We start from the raw sequence: 15230 nt of genomic DNA, 5'->3' as shown, positions 1-15230 counted from the left end.
TGTTTTATTTTGATATCACTAACTCTCCTCTGGTTTCAGATTTACTTTCTGCCCTCATGTGTTTTCTACCACTGTGATTATGACATCATATCCTCTATGATCATGTGTCAGTGTTGTGGTTGTCTGCCAGAAGATCAACGTTGATTTTTGGTCTATATTGGATTTTATATGGATTTTAGTCGTCGGACGTCTGGATCTGAAGTTATCAGAGAAACAAGCTGAGGAAATGTTAGACAGCTCAGCTCCCAGCTGCTGGAGACGTCCTGTCCTGTGTCACTGAAGAGCGTCGCTGAAGCTCTGAGTTTTAAAGTCAAACTGTTTTATTCAATGTTTCTACTGGTTTTAATCCCCTGGTGTGTTTGTTGTGGAGAGGAGGACACCTCTGTGGAGAATTCAGCTGCTGGTAAAAACCTGCTGAAAGTCTGCTTCATAAGTTATCAGAGAAACAATCAGAACAAAGGTTAGCATCAATCTCAGCTCCAGCTCTTCCCTGAGTCTCTGTCCTCCGTACAGCGTCGCTCAAACTCTGACTTTATATGTCAAACTGCTTCATTCAGTGTTTTTAACAGTTAGAATCACAGGGTCTGTTTGATTTCCTGAACCACTGACACTGAAGGAATCCAAACCGGGAGGAGCTTACGGTAATGGTGGTGAGGACAACAACTCCCATGATCCCATGCTATTTCATGACATCACCTAATGCTGTCTTTTCTTATTGTTTTGAATGAGGCAGAAGTTACAGTGTTCAAGTTGTGCTTTTGAGTCCTCACCTTGTGGTTTCAGGTCATGATAGTGTTAATCCAAGTCTATGTGTTAACCACAGACCTTATTTCTGTCATCTTACCAAAACCCATTCAAAAATCCAGAGACTTCAGAATAAGAGAACAGGAAGTGCTAAGATGCTGACTCAGCTTGAGGACTCGTCCCTGCAGCACTCTGTGGGAAAAACAGACTGTCGAGTGTCAAACTCTGCAGTGAAGCTCAAAATACATATATGATGTTTAGTTCATCATGTTTTTAAACATCTTTATCAGTGTTGTTGAGGCTTGAAGTTGAGTGACCAAAATAAAAGGCAACTTCAGACTGAGATCATCATAGTTTAATAAAACATCCTTATAATACAAAGTCAACTGATGCTGTTTTGTTCATTCTTAAGTGAATAAAATCTATTTATGAGGCTTTTGATCAATAACCTACAAAAATAACGTCTCATTGAAACCTCACGCCGGCACGCATGCAAACTAACAGACGTCATCGAAGCAGGACTGTTACATGTTGTTAATGCAGACATCGTATTAGTCCCATATTAAGTGTTTGTGGCTGGAGGTGAACACCACGGCCGACAGGTGATACAGGTGGAGCTGAGCACAGAGCAAGCAGCGTAAATACAGAGCTTCACACAGACATGAGCCGCTCATCTTTTCCCTCCATCAAACGTGTCAGATTGTACAGGTTAAAACAACAGGGTCACGATACTGAAATGACTAATACATTAATCAAACAAAAATATAATGTAAAAGGTGTTAATCCATGCATTTATGACTGGATAATATTGCAGAGACACTTAACAAAAAAGTTAAACTAAGTATTTCCTTGTGGAGTAAACAAAGATAAATAAAACAGGGTCATTGTTCTTAAGACAACACTGTGTTAACAGGAAGGAGAAGTTTCACTGAAGACATATTCACAGTCTCGATGAATCCTCTGTTCAGTAACAGTCGATCTTATCACAGATGCTGTGACGTCTCAAACCAAAGCCGATGTTCATACAGAAATAAAAACTCCAAATTAAAAGTCTACCAAGAATGAAAAATGATGATGGCGGTCTTTTAATTTCGAGTGGAGCCCTGATGGAAGAAACTGCTCAGTAACATCAGTCTGCAGGTATGTTGATAATAACTGACCTGTCCAGGTTAATCTTTTTTCTTTACAGGACACATCTTAGTTTCGCACAGGGCTTCTCCACCAATTAGAGGCCAGTATTGGAACCAATCATGGATCATTTGAAACATCTAAAAGAACCCTCGACCGGATGCATACCAGGCTCTTCAAGCTGCTACATCCAGTTACATTATTATGGAAACATAACTGCCTGACAATAAAATGTAAAATGTAAATATGTTCGTGGCTGCCAGAAGAAGCAGAGAAGAGAAATAAAAATGATAACAAATCTATAAAACATTTATAGGTTGAAGAGACTTCTTCTCAGACCCAGGACTGACCCCCTTTAAGTGTCCAAGTCCCATCAGTCTCATTAGAACTGGACTTTAGTGGTTCTTGGTGGGTATAGTGGTCTTCACATGTCAAATGGATAAAAAAATAAAACAGCTTAAATTAAAGTTACCAGACTAAAATTAAATCATTTTCACACATCAAGGTAAAAGAAGCAGTTTGAGCTGAATGAGAGATCTACCACTGTTACACAGGATCAACATGCAGACGCTACGTTTCACATCTAAACAGTGTAATCCAATAAAAAAAAAAAAAAGAGCACTTTAACTTGACAACTTTTTTCATGTGTGATGAAGAATGGACAACAGACTGCAACATGTTTGAGTTTGTTGAACATTGTGCTTAGAAAAGTAACTTTAAATAGTGGAAATAGTTCTTCTAAAGTAAAGAAACGAGGGCTGGGTATCAGACCTGAACATACTGACTGAAGAGTATGTTGTGTGGTTCACGCTGTGTGTCAAGATCAGGATGGAAACCAAAAAAAAAAAAAAAAAATACAACAATCTTACTCATGTCATTTTCCTGTTTTTGCAAACACTATAAGCTCAAATGATTTATAATGGGAGCTGTGCTTTTCTTTGTGTGCCGGCAAATTAATCATGAATGTTTCTACTTCTAATACCAAGGTCTGCAGCTGACACTCGAGACTGATGCGAACCCTAGAAGCCTGATGACAACAGACTGTAGAGAGCAGGAGGCGCTGGTGGAACTGCAGCAACACAGAACCCACAACTAAGAACCCTGCTTTCATTTCTGACTCTAGTTTGAAGTCATCATTTGAAAAGGGATTCAGAGAGTAACCAGCAATATTTGGGTCGTAGTTCTGCTGCAGATGCAGACAGATGTGCTGACAAAAACTAAAATGTTTCTATTTGTAGTTATTTCAAAGTAAGGTATTGAAAATGGAGTTTTTGTTGTTTTGTCCCCAGTAAAACTCTCATGTGTTGAATCATCACTGATATGGAGAAATGGCGATACCCAGCCCTACAACAGCAGACTCTACATTAGCTGTGGTTGACAGAATCAGAATCAAACAGTGGTGTGTGTGTGTGTGTGTAACACATGTCTAAGCCAAGCTGCTGGCTCATGTAGAGACAGTGAACAGAATATCACACACACAAAGTGCACACACCAGTCACACCAGTATATCACAGTAACATCTAGAGAACAAACACATCATTCCCCACAATAACAACAAAAAGGTTGTTTTGAAAAAAATCCCAGGTTTCCTTTTGTATTTCCAACACATGAAGCGGGGTGATTTCCCTCCTCCTCCTCAGAGCAGCAGGTGTCATGTACACAGAAGGAAGGCTGATCTGAGGTCTGTCTTCACGCTCACAGGCCACTTCACCCAGCAGAGGCCTGACAGGGGCCGTCAGCTTTCACCTTGTCTGTAACAAGTCTCTCACAGGGCTGTGGGAAGAACACTTCAACACTTCATGCTTTTGAGATTTCAATTTGAATTTCCTTTGAGCAAAAACGGTCCAATGGGTGATTCTGTCTCTTCATCAGTGTTGTCCAGTGATTTCAGCCGCGAGTCCCTCAGTGTTCTGCCTCTGTCTCAGTGTTTTCAGTTTCAGTTTCCTTTTCATTTAAAATGAACAACTAACAAAGAAAGACAAACAACATCTCCCAGAATTCATTGTTTTGTTGTTGTTTTTTTTTTCTTCTTTCTTCTCAGTACGGTTGTGTTGGAGGTGGTGGGGTGTCACTGTTCACTGTGGGAAGGTCAGTAGTTGTGTACGGGTCTCTCCTGACGGGGTCCGGAGAGGGGAGTGTGGATGGGGTGGGTGTGGGAGAGAGTTCTCAGGCCTCAGAGCTCAGGGAAGTCCGCGTTGGACTGGGAGGGAGGCGAGCTGCTGCACTGTGCTCTGTACGGAAACTGTAATCATACTGACAGAGGGAGAGAGGAACAGAAATCACTGCGCTGAGTCTGAACCATCATCTGCTCTGAGTCTATGAGATTCACAGACTCAGGAGTACACTGACCTCTGGTGGACACAGTCTGTAATTACAGGAACATTTCTACTGGTCTAATGACTCCTGACACCAGGTCTCTTTGGAATCTATCAATATTAAATAAATAAATAAATGCATGAATAAACAAATACTTATTTATCTAAATGAATATTGATCTATTTACAGTGTGTTCAGAGGGGTAGTGCTGGATAATTACTGTTTCAGGTGTTTCAGTGAGACTTTCAGATGACCTGATCTCATGGTCTGACTGCTTGTGTTTGTACCTGTCAGACTTTGTTTTGGAAATGTCTCAGTGGTTCCACTGTGGTGAGGACAATGTTATAACTGATAGATGATGATGGACACAGCTATGAAAATAAGCATTCTGTATTGAATATCCGCAGAACTGTAACTCCTCACCTCTTTCTCAATCTCAGCCAGTGACTTGATTGTGATGCCCATCAGATCCACCTGCTGCAGCTGCACACACACAACAGTGATGGTTACTTATTTGCCCAGTTATGTGAATAGGTTCAACCTCAATAACTCATTACCTGCACCAAGGAGCTCGTGTTTTCACCCGAGTCTGACCTGGATCTGACAAACTTGTATAGGACTGTTTGGCCTTGGTGGAGGTTCTAGTGTTTCTTACACACTTTTCTTTTTTCATTTCTTTTCACCTTATTGCTGCCATACATTTTCACATCTGTTGCACTGACAGAATGTCAGGCAAACAAAATAACTGGCTGACAGGTTAAACATTCTTCTTCACACTGTCACATGAAACAACTTGTGAAAGACTTCAGCAGAGGTGTTAAAGCAGACAGCTGTTCAAAACTATCAGCTCAACCTGCCACCACAAAGCTTCAGATAAGGTGAGGGGAACTTACATCGGACGAGGCACAGGCAAACTTCTCAGAGATCATGAACGGCACTCCGTCCATAGCTGAAAAAGACAGTTGAGATAACTGTTGCATGAATGTGTCTTTGCAGTAGAAGTAAAGAAATAACCAGTAGGGTGTTCCTGAACTGGAGGCTGCATTTCTACAACCTTAGTTTTTGGTGACACTGCCACCTGAAGAAGTGGACAACAGGACAACAATCGAAGTGTGAGTATGACAACTCTTATAAATATATCAAGAGTAGCAACCTTATTAATATAACTATCTACCATATTTATAATAATACATATAACTATATATATATATATATATTCATTCGGCTCCTCCAGGCCACATGTCCAAGTGTCCTTGGGCAAGACACTGACCCCACATTTCCCTGATGGCTGTTCCATCAGTGTATGAGTGTGATGTGTGAATGTGGCAAATATTGTAAAGCGCTTTGAGTGGTCAGTAAGACTAGAAAAGCACTTTCTAAGTGCAAGTCCATTTATCATATTATTATTAATGATACACAACGGTGGTCCTGAATCTGCAGCCTTCTGTAGGCTCTGCAGGAATCTACCATTGCTGATCTTAGCAACATTAATCTACTAAATTATAGCGGCAGGGAAATTCATATAAAATTAGTATTAATGTTAACCTACGTTTGGACATTTTTATACTTTAGATAACTGTATTATTGTTATATATATCAATAACATGTTATTTCTGTTCTCTCGTTGAGGTTCTTTCATACTCCAGTGTCCTCCACCTCCACTCATCTGTGTTGCACACACTTGCGGAGGTCGTTCACTTTCCTTGTTATTGTTGATTATTGTGTATTCAGTGTACAGTATATAATCTTGAACGCGTCCCCAGAGCTGCCCTTGTGTCTTGCCTCTCTCCAACCTTTCAAATATCTGGTTGACATCTAGTGACTGTAAAGGCCATAGCATGAGTCCATATTTATCTTATCTATATTATCTATAATTACCTAATTATGCTAATTACACAAACATGCAACTCTTAGCAACCATAAGGATAAGATACAGTCGTGAATCTGGGGTCCTGAAATCAGCCTCCAGTACTCCTATTCGCTATGTGACGCTGACACGATAAATTCAAAAATAAATAAAATAAACAAATGAAATGAATACAAATTGTAGCGTTTAAAGTACAATTTTACACAGTAACAACACCACGTGTGTAGGGCTGAACAATTCATCAAAATATTATCGTGATTTCGATAATGCAATATCCAAATCACAGAAGCTGCCGTTTTGAACATAGCTTTACCGTTATAAATGAAGCGCTGTGGTGCTACAAATAGCATTCTCCAGATTTAGGGAAACAGGCTTGTTTGGTACAAACCCCGGCAAAAATCACACCATCATCATTTTTGTAATTTTTGACAGTAAAAATGTAATTAAAAAATTCCCATTAATTTGCAATAAAGAAGGTGATTGTTAGGAAGAGGACATTAACAAGCTGGTGCTGACCTGAGATAGCATACAGGTTAGAGTTCTGGTGCTCATAGTCTGGTCTGGTGGTGTTCTTCCCTCTGAAGCTGGCAGGGAGAGTCATGGAAATATGCCTGGGGTCAAAAAAGGGGAAAAGAATATATTAAAGAGCTTAAAACACGGAATCTGTGCATTTGTTGTAAGTCCATTCTGTGCTGATATTCAGTGATGTGTCTTCTGGAAGCCTCAGCAGCACAGTTATTATGACATCCACTTCGAGGGGCAGGAGCAGCGAGATCAGGACTGCAGGACAGGAAACAGCTGGGTCCTCCAGGGTGTCGTCTCTGTATGATTTCTCTTCTTCACATTCACCACAAGCCAAACAGCTTTAAAGGATCCAGTATCAACTCTGCATTTCCTCTCAAGTTAGATGATAAAGCACGTTACCCTGTTGTATCACACGCCAAATGAAATGTTCAGTGGATCAATGGGTTACATGGATCTGTGGGGACATTTTAAATAAAGCGCACTCTTTTGTCTTTCATTTTGACACTGCTCATCCTGAAGCTGCTACTTTTAATATGAAATTTGACCTCATTTTATCAGGGAGCAGGAAAGAGCTGCTGTCTCATGTTCATATGTTCAGGACTCAACAGAAATATAAACATCTACACTAATGTTCTGATGAAACGCAGGATATTATCACCATTAAAACAGGTATTGTGATTATAAGTGATCGGACAAATCCAAGAATGCAATGTTCACCAGAAATCAAACTCTCCTCCTTTCTTTCTGTCAGCGTGGCAGTAACTGGACTCTTCTTCTTTGCTTGCCAGCTGACAGCTTCTCCTCCTTCACTGTGATCTAAATATGGAAGTGTTTCCTTCCTTTGAGGAAAGGATGTTCAAGGACAGCGAATATCCTATTCCCCTGATTCTAAATGTTGAGTTAGTTGCATAAGTGAGAAAGACTCAGACACAAGTGAGCACACTCGTGTACATAATTAGGGTGAACGTACTTGGGCATAGGAGCTGTTGGCACTGGGGCTGAGCTGGAGGAGGAATTCACATTCTGCACGTTGTTGGTGGTTGGAGTGTGTGTGGAGTCCTGGGCCCGAGGTACAGTCCCCATGCGATACCAGATTCCCATGTTGTTGAGCTCTCTGTTCAGAAGCATTAATAAGCAGAAAAACAGGCTTAACACTTTGTCATGTGCCCACCCCCTCAAAATCTAAGTACATACATGGTCCATATTTTCTGTTGTCATTAATACTTTCTCTCAGGAAATAAGGCTGGACATGCTTCAAGTGTGTTCACGTTTCTTTTATACTTTAACGTATTTAAGGACAAATGTCACATGTTTCTTTTCCCACCCTCAGACAGAAGCTCAACCAGTGAGCTTTCTTGACATTGGGATTGGGGTACTGTGAGTGTCCGTTCTTCTAAGAGCCTCTGTGACTTACAGTTATCAGATCATGATCTGTATCTCAACAGTGATTTAGATTCAGCTACAGTCAAACACAATATCTTCTGGTCCTTTTTAGATTTTCTTGCACCATTATTTGTCCAGTCTATGATCAAAACTAAAATATAATCCCAAGATACTGACCCTATGAAGGTGTACTGAGGGGGGGCCTGCTTGGAGCGTCCCAGGATGCGGATGTCACAGATGGCTGCTTCTGTGGAGTCCCGTGGAATAAACTTGATGCAGAGTCGTCTCTTCCTGAAGGCCTGCTCCTCTGTAAGACGTAGAAGAGACAGACAGAGTCACAACCCATTAGCTACACATAGAGAGATTAACACAGCAGTTCTTATCATTATGACTTTTTCATGTCGTTTTCAGACATGTTTTACCACACAGTGTTATCGGTTCAATAACTTACGAGTGTCAACGGTCTCCTGGATCGGAATGAAACCCACAGGCAGAGTGTCTTTTATATCTATCAGCTTCATGTCCACAAGAACGTTGCCTAAGTGGCTCTGCAGAGAAAAGGATAGAGAACAAAAAAGGGGGGAAAGGGGACGTGGTGGCCAGAGATTTTGGGAGAAAATAGCCCAAGGCGGGAAAACGAAGAGAGTGAATCTCACCAGCTCAAAATCTCCACTAAATAGTCATTTCAAATGTCGTATGTATATCAAAATATTGTCACATGCACAGCTGGTGGGTGAGGTGAGTTCACGTACGTTTTCTTTAGAGAAGACCCTGGTGAAGCAGAGGTAGCGGGTCACCTTGGATTTGAACAGGCCGTCTTTCCACAGGTCGGCATCCAAGCCGTCTGTTGTTGTGGAGACCTGGAGGCAGAACGTTGACGGGTCATCCAACAGGTCATCAAACTATTTACCTGAGTTCTATTTACCTGTCTAACATCTGATTTCGTTAACAGGCTGAATGCTTAATAAATGTCACTGCTGCTTAACAGTATTTAGGTTAGTAGTTAGTAGTTAAAAGAGGTGTGACCTCTGTGGTGTGGACGGCACGGTGTGGTTATTTTACCAGTTCTTAATTGTAAACAGAAAGCATAAACAACTATGTTATAAATAAACGACTCAATAAAAACAGCAACTAAACAGTAACTAAATCTCATTAATTTGATTGATGGTTCATTGCGCTCCACTTTAATCCCTGTGTACTTTAGAAAATGTAAATAGTGGAAACCCTTATTACTTTATAAAAACACTGAGAAACAAAAGCTGAACAAAGTTTACCTGAACCTCCAGACTGTCCCTGCTCCCTGCCTCCCTGTGCACAGCTCTGCTCTCTGTCTCCTTGTCCTACAGCTCCATAAGCACTTCTTTCTTGTCAAGATTTCATTCAATGTTTGTAATATTACTGGGGGTTTAATTGGCGTTTTGCTGCACTGAAAAACAACTGTATATCTGTCTTCCTTTTCTCTGAGTACATATTATTATATTACTTAAATCTACAGTTAGGTTTACAATGATATACTGAGGGGGACAACCCTGAGGGAGGGGGGGACAGGGTCACTGCCAAAGTTTTCTTAAGGAGTGGTTTGTATGAGCGTATGGATATCAGATTATTAAAATTCATGCCATAAGTTTGACTGCTGTTGTATCTGATAGTGATAATGACAAGAATTATTGAATTGTTAGAAGTGGAAGTAAAACTAAAGCGATAATTATTCTGCATGGTAATTTGGTATCCGGCTGTCCACCTGTGCTTAGCTGTGCTCTGTCACTTACCACATCATATCCAGTGGGTGCCCTGTTCCTGGAGGCCACTACTCCGACTCCAGTGATTGGGTCCATGGGCATCTCTGGTAAAGCTTCAGAAAGCTCCCGAACCTCCGGCATGTTTGTAGAGTTCTGCAACAGAAAGCACCCGGACAGATAAACCTCCTGGTCTGAAGAAGCAGGAGAAGAGTGGAATATCCACAACTAATGATCCACCGATATGGGTTTTTCAATGGCCAATGCCGATTTGTAGAGAGCAGGGCGGCCGAGGGCCGATATATAAAGGCGATGTCTTTTTCTCTCCTCAAATAAGACACAAAATTGCTGAAAGTAACATTTGCTGAACATTTATTGAACACCGTTGTTTGCATTGTCTGCAAATAGATCTGCACTCTGTCTGCAGTGCACTTATTATAAATTAAAAAATGTTAACTTAAATGTCCACAGGTAAACTTATGAATGAAAAATAAAGTTTCAGTGCACTTGAGAGAGAACAAAAAACTAAAAATTGTAAAGTTACATGAATAAAAAAATAAACAATATCAGTACTGTGCAGAGTAGCAGCATCTGCTTGTTTTTAGTTACAGTCCCAGTTAAACAAAGTTATGAGTTGCATGTTGTAACGCAGGAAACAAAGTTTCTCAGCATTTTCCCCACTGAGCCTTTTCTTCTCATAAATGTTCCCAATCTCACTGAATACTCTCTCGCTGGAAACAGAGTCTCTGTCTATTTATTTGACATTTTTGGTTTAATCGACCTCGTGAGCATTTTAAAATGCCATTAATCGGCCTGATTAATCGGTCGACCACCAACTACCTGAACCAGAGTCAGTTTACATTCCTCTCTGCTCTACCTACTGGGCAGTCTTCTTTAGACTACAGATTCAGCTGTCAAGTAGCAATACATATTTGTATATATGTTTCATTTATTATTACACAGAGAAAGTACATCAATTAGGCCAGTGGTTCTCAAAGTGGGGTCCGGGGAACCCCAGGGGACCTTGAGGGGGTTCCTGCGGTCCATCCGTAAGTAACACAACGACAGAGTGTGTGACTATATTGGTTTCTGTAATAAAACATATAAAAGCAAAAGTCTTATCAGATGGAGGTCCGTGGTCTCATTTGTGTCACTTTAAGGTCATTGATATGAAAAAGCTTGTGCTCTAGGCTATACAGTGTAAAGTGATGCAACAGTTAATTCAAAATTAAGCTGCAGTCAGCGTAGTCAGGTCAGCAGCCTTTGTGTTATCGTAAAGAGGTGATAAACATTGATCTTTATATGACATTTTATATAATTTTTTATTTGATATTTTTATTTGAAGCCGTTTTACCAGTTTGTCCTTTATTTTATAATCCAGCAATCTATTTTTCTGGATTGTTTTCCTTTTAATACCCTACTTATACTACTACTTGTTTCTGGTAATTTATTTTATTTCTACTTTTATTTCTGGTTTGACTCACTTCCAAACATCTCCTCTCTTTTACCATTTTATCATTACTAGTTTGTTTTCATCTTTTTTTTTTTTTAATATCCTAGCTGGCTAAAAAGTTGTCAACAAGTATAAATCACTGTTAAAGCAGCAGCAAAGAGACACAATCCTCAGAGTTCTTCTGTTTTAACAAACATGAACCAAACAAAGTTAAATCTCTACATCTCCTCACTCTGTGATGTCTGCCCCCATGTAACTGACAAACCCTCAACAGTGAGCATTCCCACTGCATGACATCACTTCATGAAAACGCCCCACAAACTGATATATCATACTTCCTCACTCATACAACATGACAAAGTTCCAGCTTCTCAATTGTGAGGATTTGGTGAGTACACTAACCTTTTGGAGTGGTAAATAAAAACAGAGGGGTAGGTGTGTCAACAAGGCCACAAGATCCACATAAAGCCAACACTTGAGCCTCTTCTTGATTCAGTGAAGACCTTGTAAATGTGACTGTAAATGTGAGTCTGAACTGTGGTGCAGAGGATTCTTACTGACTTCCTAAAAGCCCAACAATCCAGCCTCACACTATACTGCAACACAGCAGCATATTAATAAGTAGTAAGCAGTGTGTGATTTACACAGAGCAGAAACCCTTCTGCAGCGGCCTGGACGACAGAGGCCTCCTGCATAGCATCTCCTTGACTACTATAGTCCTGTGTTCAGAGCCATGACGCAGACAGACAAAATAAAAGATCCAGAAAAGGCTGAAAGCTGGGCTACTGACCCCGGAGGCCTGCAGACCAGACACACCCGGCTCCTGATATCATTACTATAGCCAGACAGCACACAGTAACTATTGCTGAGTGTGTATTCACATTTAACATGAAACATCCAAACATCCATGTAACCAATAAACCTGGTTAAAGGATCAAATATACATAAACCCTATGACTTTATCAGGTCTCCTTTATGACAAAGATCCAGCAAAGTAGCTGTGGCAGTGATGCCACAATAATATTATATTAATTATATTAGGTTTCTCTTGCCAGTGCTGTCAACTGACACCGGAACTGGAGCAGCCCGGCCTCGCACTGTTGGGTGTCACGTTGCCCTCTGTTTCCATCACCCGTCTCTACTTCCATCAGTTAATTGTGATTATCTGTGGTTTGGCCATTTTAAGACAAGTTGTTTGAAAACTTTACAGCCTGTCACACTGTTGCTCCTGCACCGTGTCCTGTGAGCCTGCTAAACAATAAATACTGTAGTGAGTTGACTCATAATGGACTCAGGGGCTTCCTGACTGACCCATCGGCTCATTGACCTTTAGAGGACAGTAGGGGACATGCAACACTTCACGCCACTGCTCTATTTCCATCCTCACTACCAATAACAAAAACAGTTTTGTACTTCACAGCTTCTGTAGCAGCTCGACTTCCCTCTCCTCACCTCTTGCGGCTCTGTCGCTTATGGGGCAGTTCAGTTCATGTAGCGTCTTTTGCGCACACACATGCATTATATTCAGTGGAGACATGCGTCATGCACGCTCACAACCGAAAGCAATCATCATGGCACATTAGATTCCATGCACTCGTTTTGTCAGGTGCATCCACGCCACACAGAGATGGAAAAATCGGAACTTTTTTGAATGCAGCAAGCACACCGTAGGTTATGTGACAAGAATTAACCAATTAGCTCCACAGGACTTACTTCTCCCTTTTTTTCCCAAGGACTTCACAACATCTGGTTGAAAGGTTTTGGTTGCTTAGTAATCTCACATAGCCCGATTTATCTCCACAAAGCTGTGTCAGTCCTGCAGAATGTTCTGGCTGCACCTATTATCATTCTGCTGTTGGGAGAAAAAAAACACACTAGCTTGTTCGCATTTCTTTAAACCAATCACAATAGTCTTGGGTGGCGCTGAGCCCAGGATGCAGCGATGGTGCAACAGCAATTAATCAAAATCTTTGCCATTGCCATTTTCAGTGTGAGGGCTGCTCCCATTCCAAAGCCTGATTTTGAAAATCAGGCAGGGGGAGTGGAAAGGGAGGAGAATGCCACCTGAAATAGGCACAACAGTGGCACAACCTCCCAAACACCTTGGATAAAAGGACGAAAACAGCCCGGCTAGCGTTTTCCATGCATTTATTAGACACTACATTCTGAATATCCCCTACCATGGTGACTAAGATAACCCCAAATCCTGCTTCATAGTACAGGCCACCAGTATATACACCACGGGAAATAACACTGGAATATCCAGGGGCCGGTTTCACAAAGATAGACTTTGGCTGTGGCTTATAACTAATACTCAGACATTGCACAAAGCACTTAAGCTCTTGACTATCTTAAGTAGGACTGTGGTACAATGAATGCTGGGTAAATTCTGGGACTTTTTTTCAAAATAAAAAAATGGCCCACTCAGGAACCACATTTAGCTCCGTTTACACCAGCAGAAAGTTTTTCTGTTTAGGAAGAATTCAGCAGGTACAAGGACATTTTACGTGAAGAGTGTTAACATAAAAAGAAAAATCTGATTTAGAAAAAAATTGCTGTGGTCTCTAAATTTACCTTCTCATTGCTGTTTCCTTAGCCAGGGGGTAAGGTGTTTTTTTTTAAGCTTAAACTGAGTCAGTCTTTATGAAACGATCTTACTTGCATTATCAATGAGCAAAATTAAGACTGACCTAACACTACAGACTAAACCGGCCCCAGGTCTTATGTCTAAATCTGTTCCCCTCTGACACAGTGCACCATCTGAGGCTGTTTACCTCCCGTTAGAATAGTGTTTCCCCCAGCGCCCCCCTCCGTGGTTGTGCTTTAGGCTTAGTTCATGATCAGGCATAGCAGAAATGAAATGTAATATATCCCAGATATTGACATGAACTTTTGTTGCAGGCAATCGCGCATTTGTGAGTGGTCATACTATTCAGGCTCATCGTTGTGTTTAACATGTTGATTTGAGCTCTCGCTAGACAGCATCAACTACTGCACTACTGCCACTTGGAAACGCAGGGGTGAGAGCAGAATGGACCATTTCTAAAACAACCCATTACACAAAAACATTTATTTGGGTATTAACTAGCTATACATCGAATTCTCCGCAACACTCGAACTACTTGGTTATGGTGATATTTCACACCCTTCGTTAACACAAAAGCATCTCTTTTGAAAAGCATCATTAACTGTGACCATTTATCAATTGAATTTGGCATGCCATCTTAATAATGGTGGCACTGGTAATGTGGTTTAACAGAAAAAGCTAACAGTTTAGCAACTAACCCGACTAGTTAGCCGTACCCACCTCAGAATAACATGTAATTAAACGATAATCTGCTTGCGCTTGTCACTCTTGTTGTCTAAATTTGGGCCGTAGTTTATCAACGTTATTTTAACGCTAGCGGAGATAACCTAGCTATGCTAACAAGCATGCTAGTAGTAGCATCACACCAGCTGTGACCAACGGGCACGGCTGTCAGACTAGTCTGTGGTGTCCCTGACCAGCCCGGTGGACAAACGTTATTCACCAGGCGATTTAATAGCGTATCCTTCATATCTCAGTCATTGTAGTTCCCACTGTCGAAGACAAAGCAGCTTTACGTGCCACTGTGCCGCTTCAAGACACCGAATCGGCAGTAGCTGCTAATGCTAGCTAACTTGCTAACTACTTGAGTAGTCTACTTACATAGCGAGATTAACAGTTGGATCGGACAGGTCTTCCTCTGTTTTTTTCTGTGTTATCCTCTCTCGCTCCTTTTCACAGCCTCGGGGAGAATCGCATCTTTACGAAATCGCTCCAATCAACAAAGCACTCCGACACATAAGCCGCTTTGTGTATATTTGCATAGTGGTCCTCGAGCTAGTGGATTCAGAGGGGCTCGGTTGGCAGGGACTGTAATGGGGGTGTGATCTACAAACCAACTGGAGGAGCCTTCCCCTCACTGCCACCCCGGTGCCTACGTTAAACACTGAACACAACACTTGCTAATGATGCAATACCGTGTGTGTTTGGACGTTTTCTCATAGATTCTTGATAAACGGTTGCATTTAATGGAGCGCTGCCTCCAGTCTCTTA

At 41.2% G+C, this 15230-nt stretch overlaps 1 protein-coding gene across 2 annotated transcripts; it reads right to left on the bottom strand.

Annotated features, from left to right (window-relative positions):
• Positions 1–1084: 1084 nt before the first annotated feature.
• Positions 1085–15066, bottom strand: mvb12ba (multivesicular body subunit 12Ba). 2 transcript variants are annotated; one of them, XM_087171684.1, is made up of 11 exons: positions 14841–15066; positions 12866–13004; positions 9733–9855; positions 8716–8823; positions 8415–8511; positions 8141–8270; positions 7551–7694; positions 6572–6666; positions 5082–5137; positions 4612–4671; positions 1085–4125 (listed from the first exon to the last, which is right to left on the bottom strand). In XM_087171684.1, exons 3-11 carry the CDS (start codon positions 9841–9843, stop codon positions 4039–4041), a joined length of 888 nt encoding a protein of 295 aa, XP_087027810.1. In that variant the 5' UTR covers positions 9844–9855; positions 12866–13004; positions 14841–15066; the 3' UTR covers positions 1085–4038. The 2 variants fall into 2 exon arrangements, with proteins under 2 accessions (XP_087027810.1, XP_023253647.1); XM_023397879.2 differs by lacking the exon at positions 12866–13004 and having other exon boundaries at positions 14841–15065.
• Positions 15067–15230: the final 164 nt, after the last annotated feature.

Source organism: Seriola lalandi, unplaced genomic scaffold (genome assembly GCF_002814215.2).
Source record: "Seriola lalandi dorsalis isolate HSWRI2012SDOR001 ecotype SW California unplaced genomic scaffold, Sedor1 jcf7180002054939, whole genome shotgun sequence".
Classification (NCBI taxonomy): Eukaryota; Metazoa; Chordata; class Actinopteri; order Carangiformes; family Carangidae; genus Seriola; species Seriola lalandi.
Note: the sequence above shows the minus strand (reverse complement) of the source record. Positions and strands in the feature narration are given on the sequence as shown.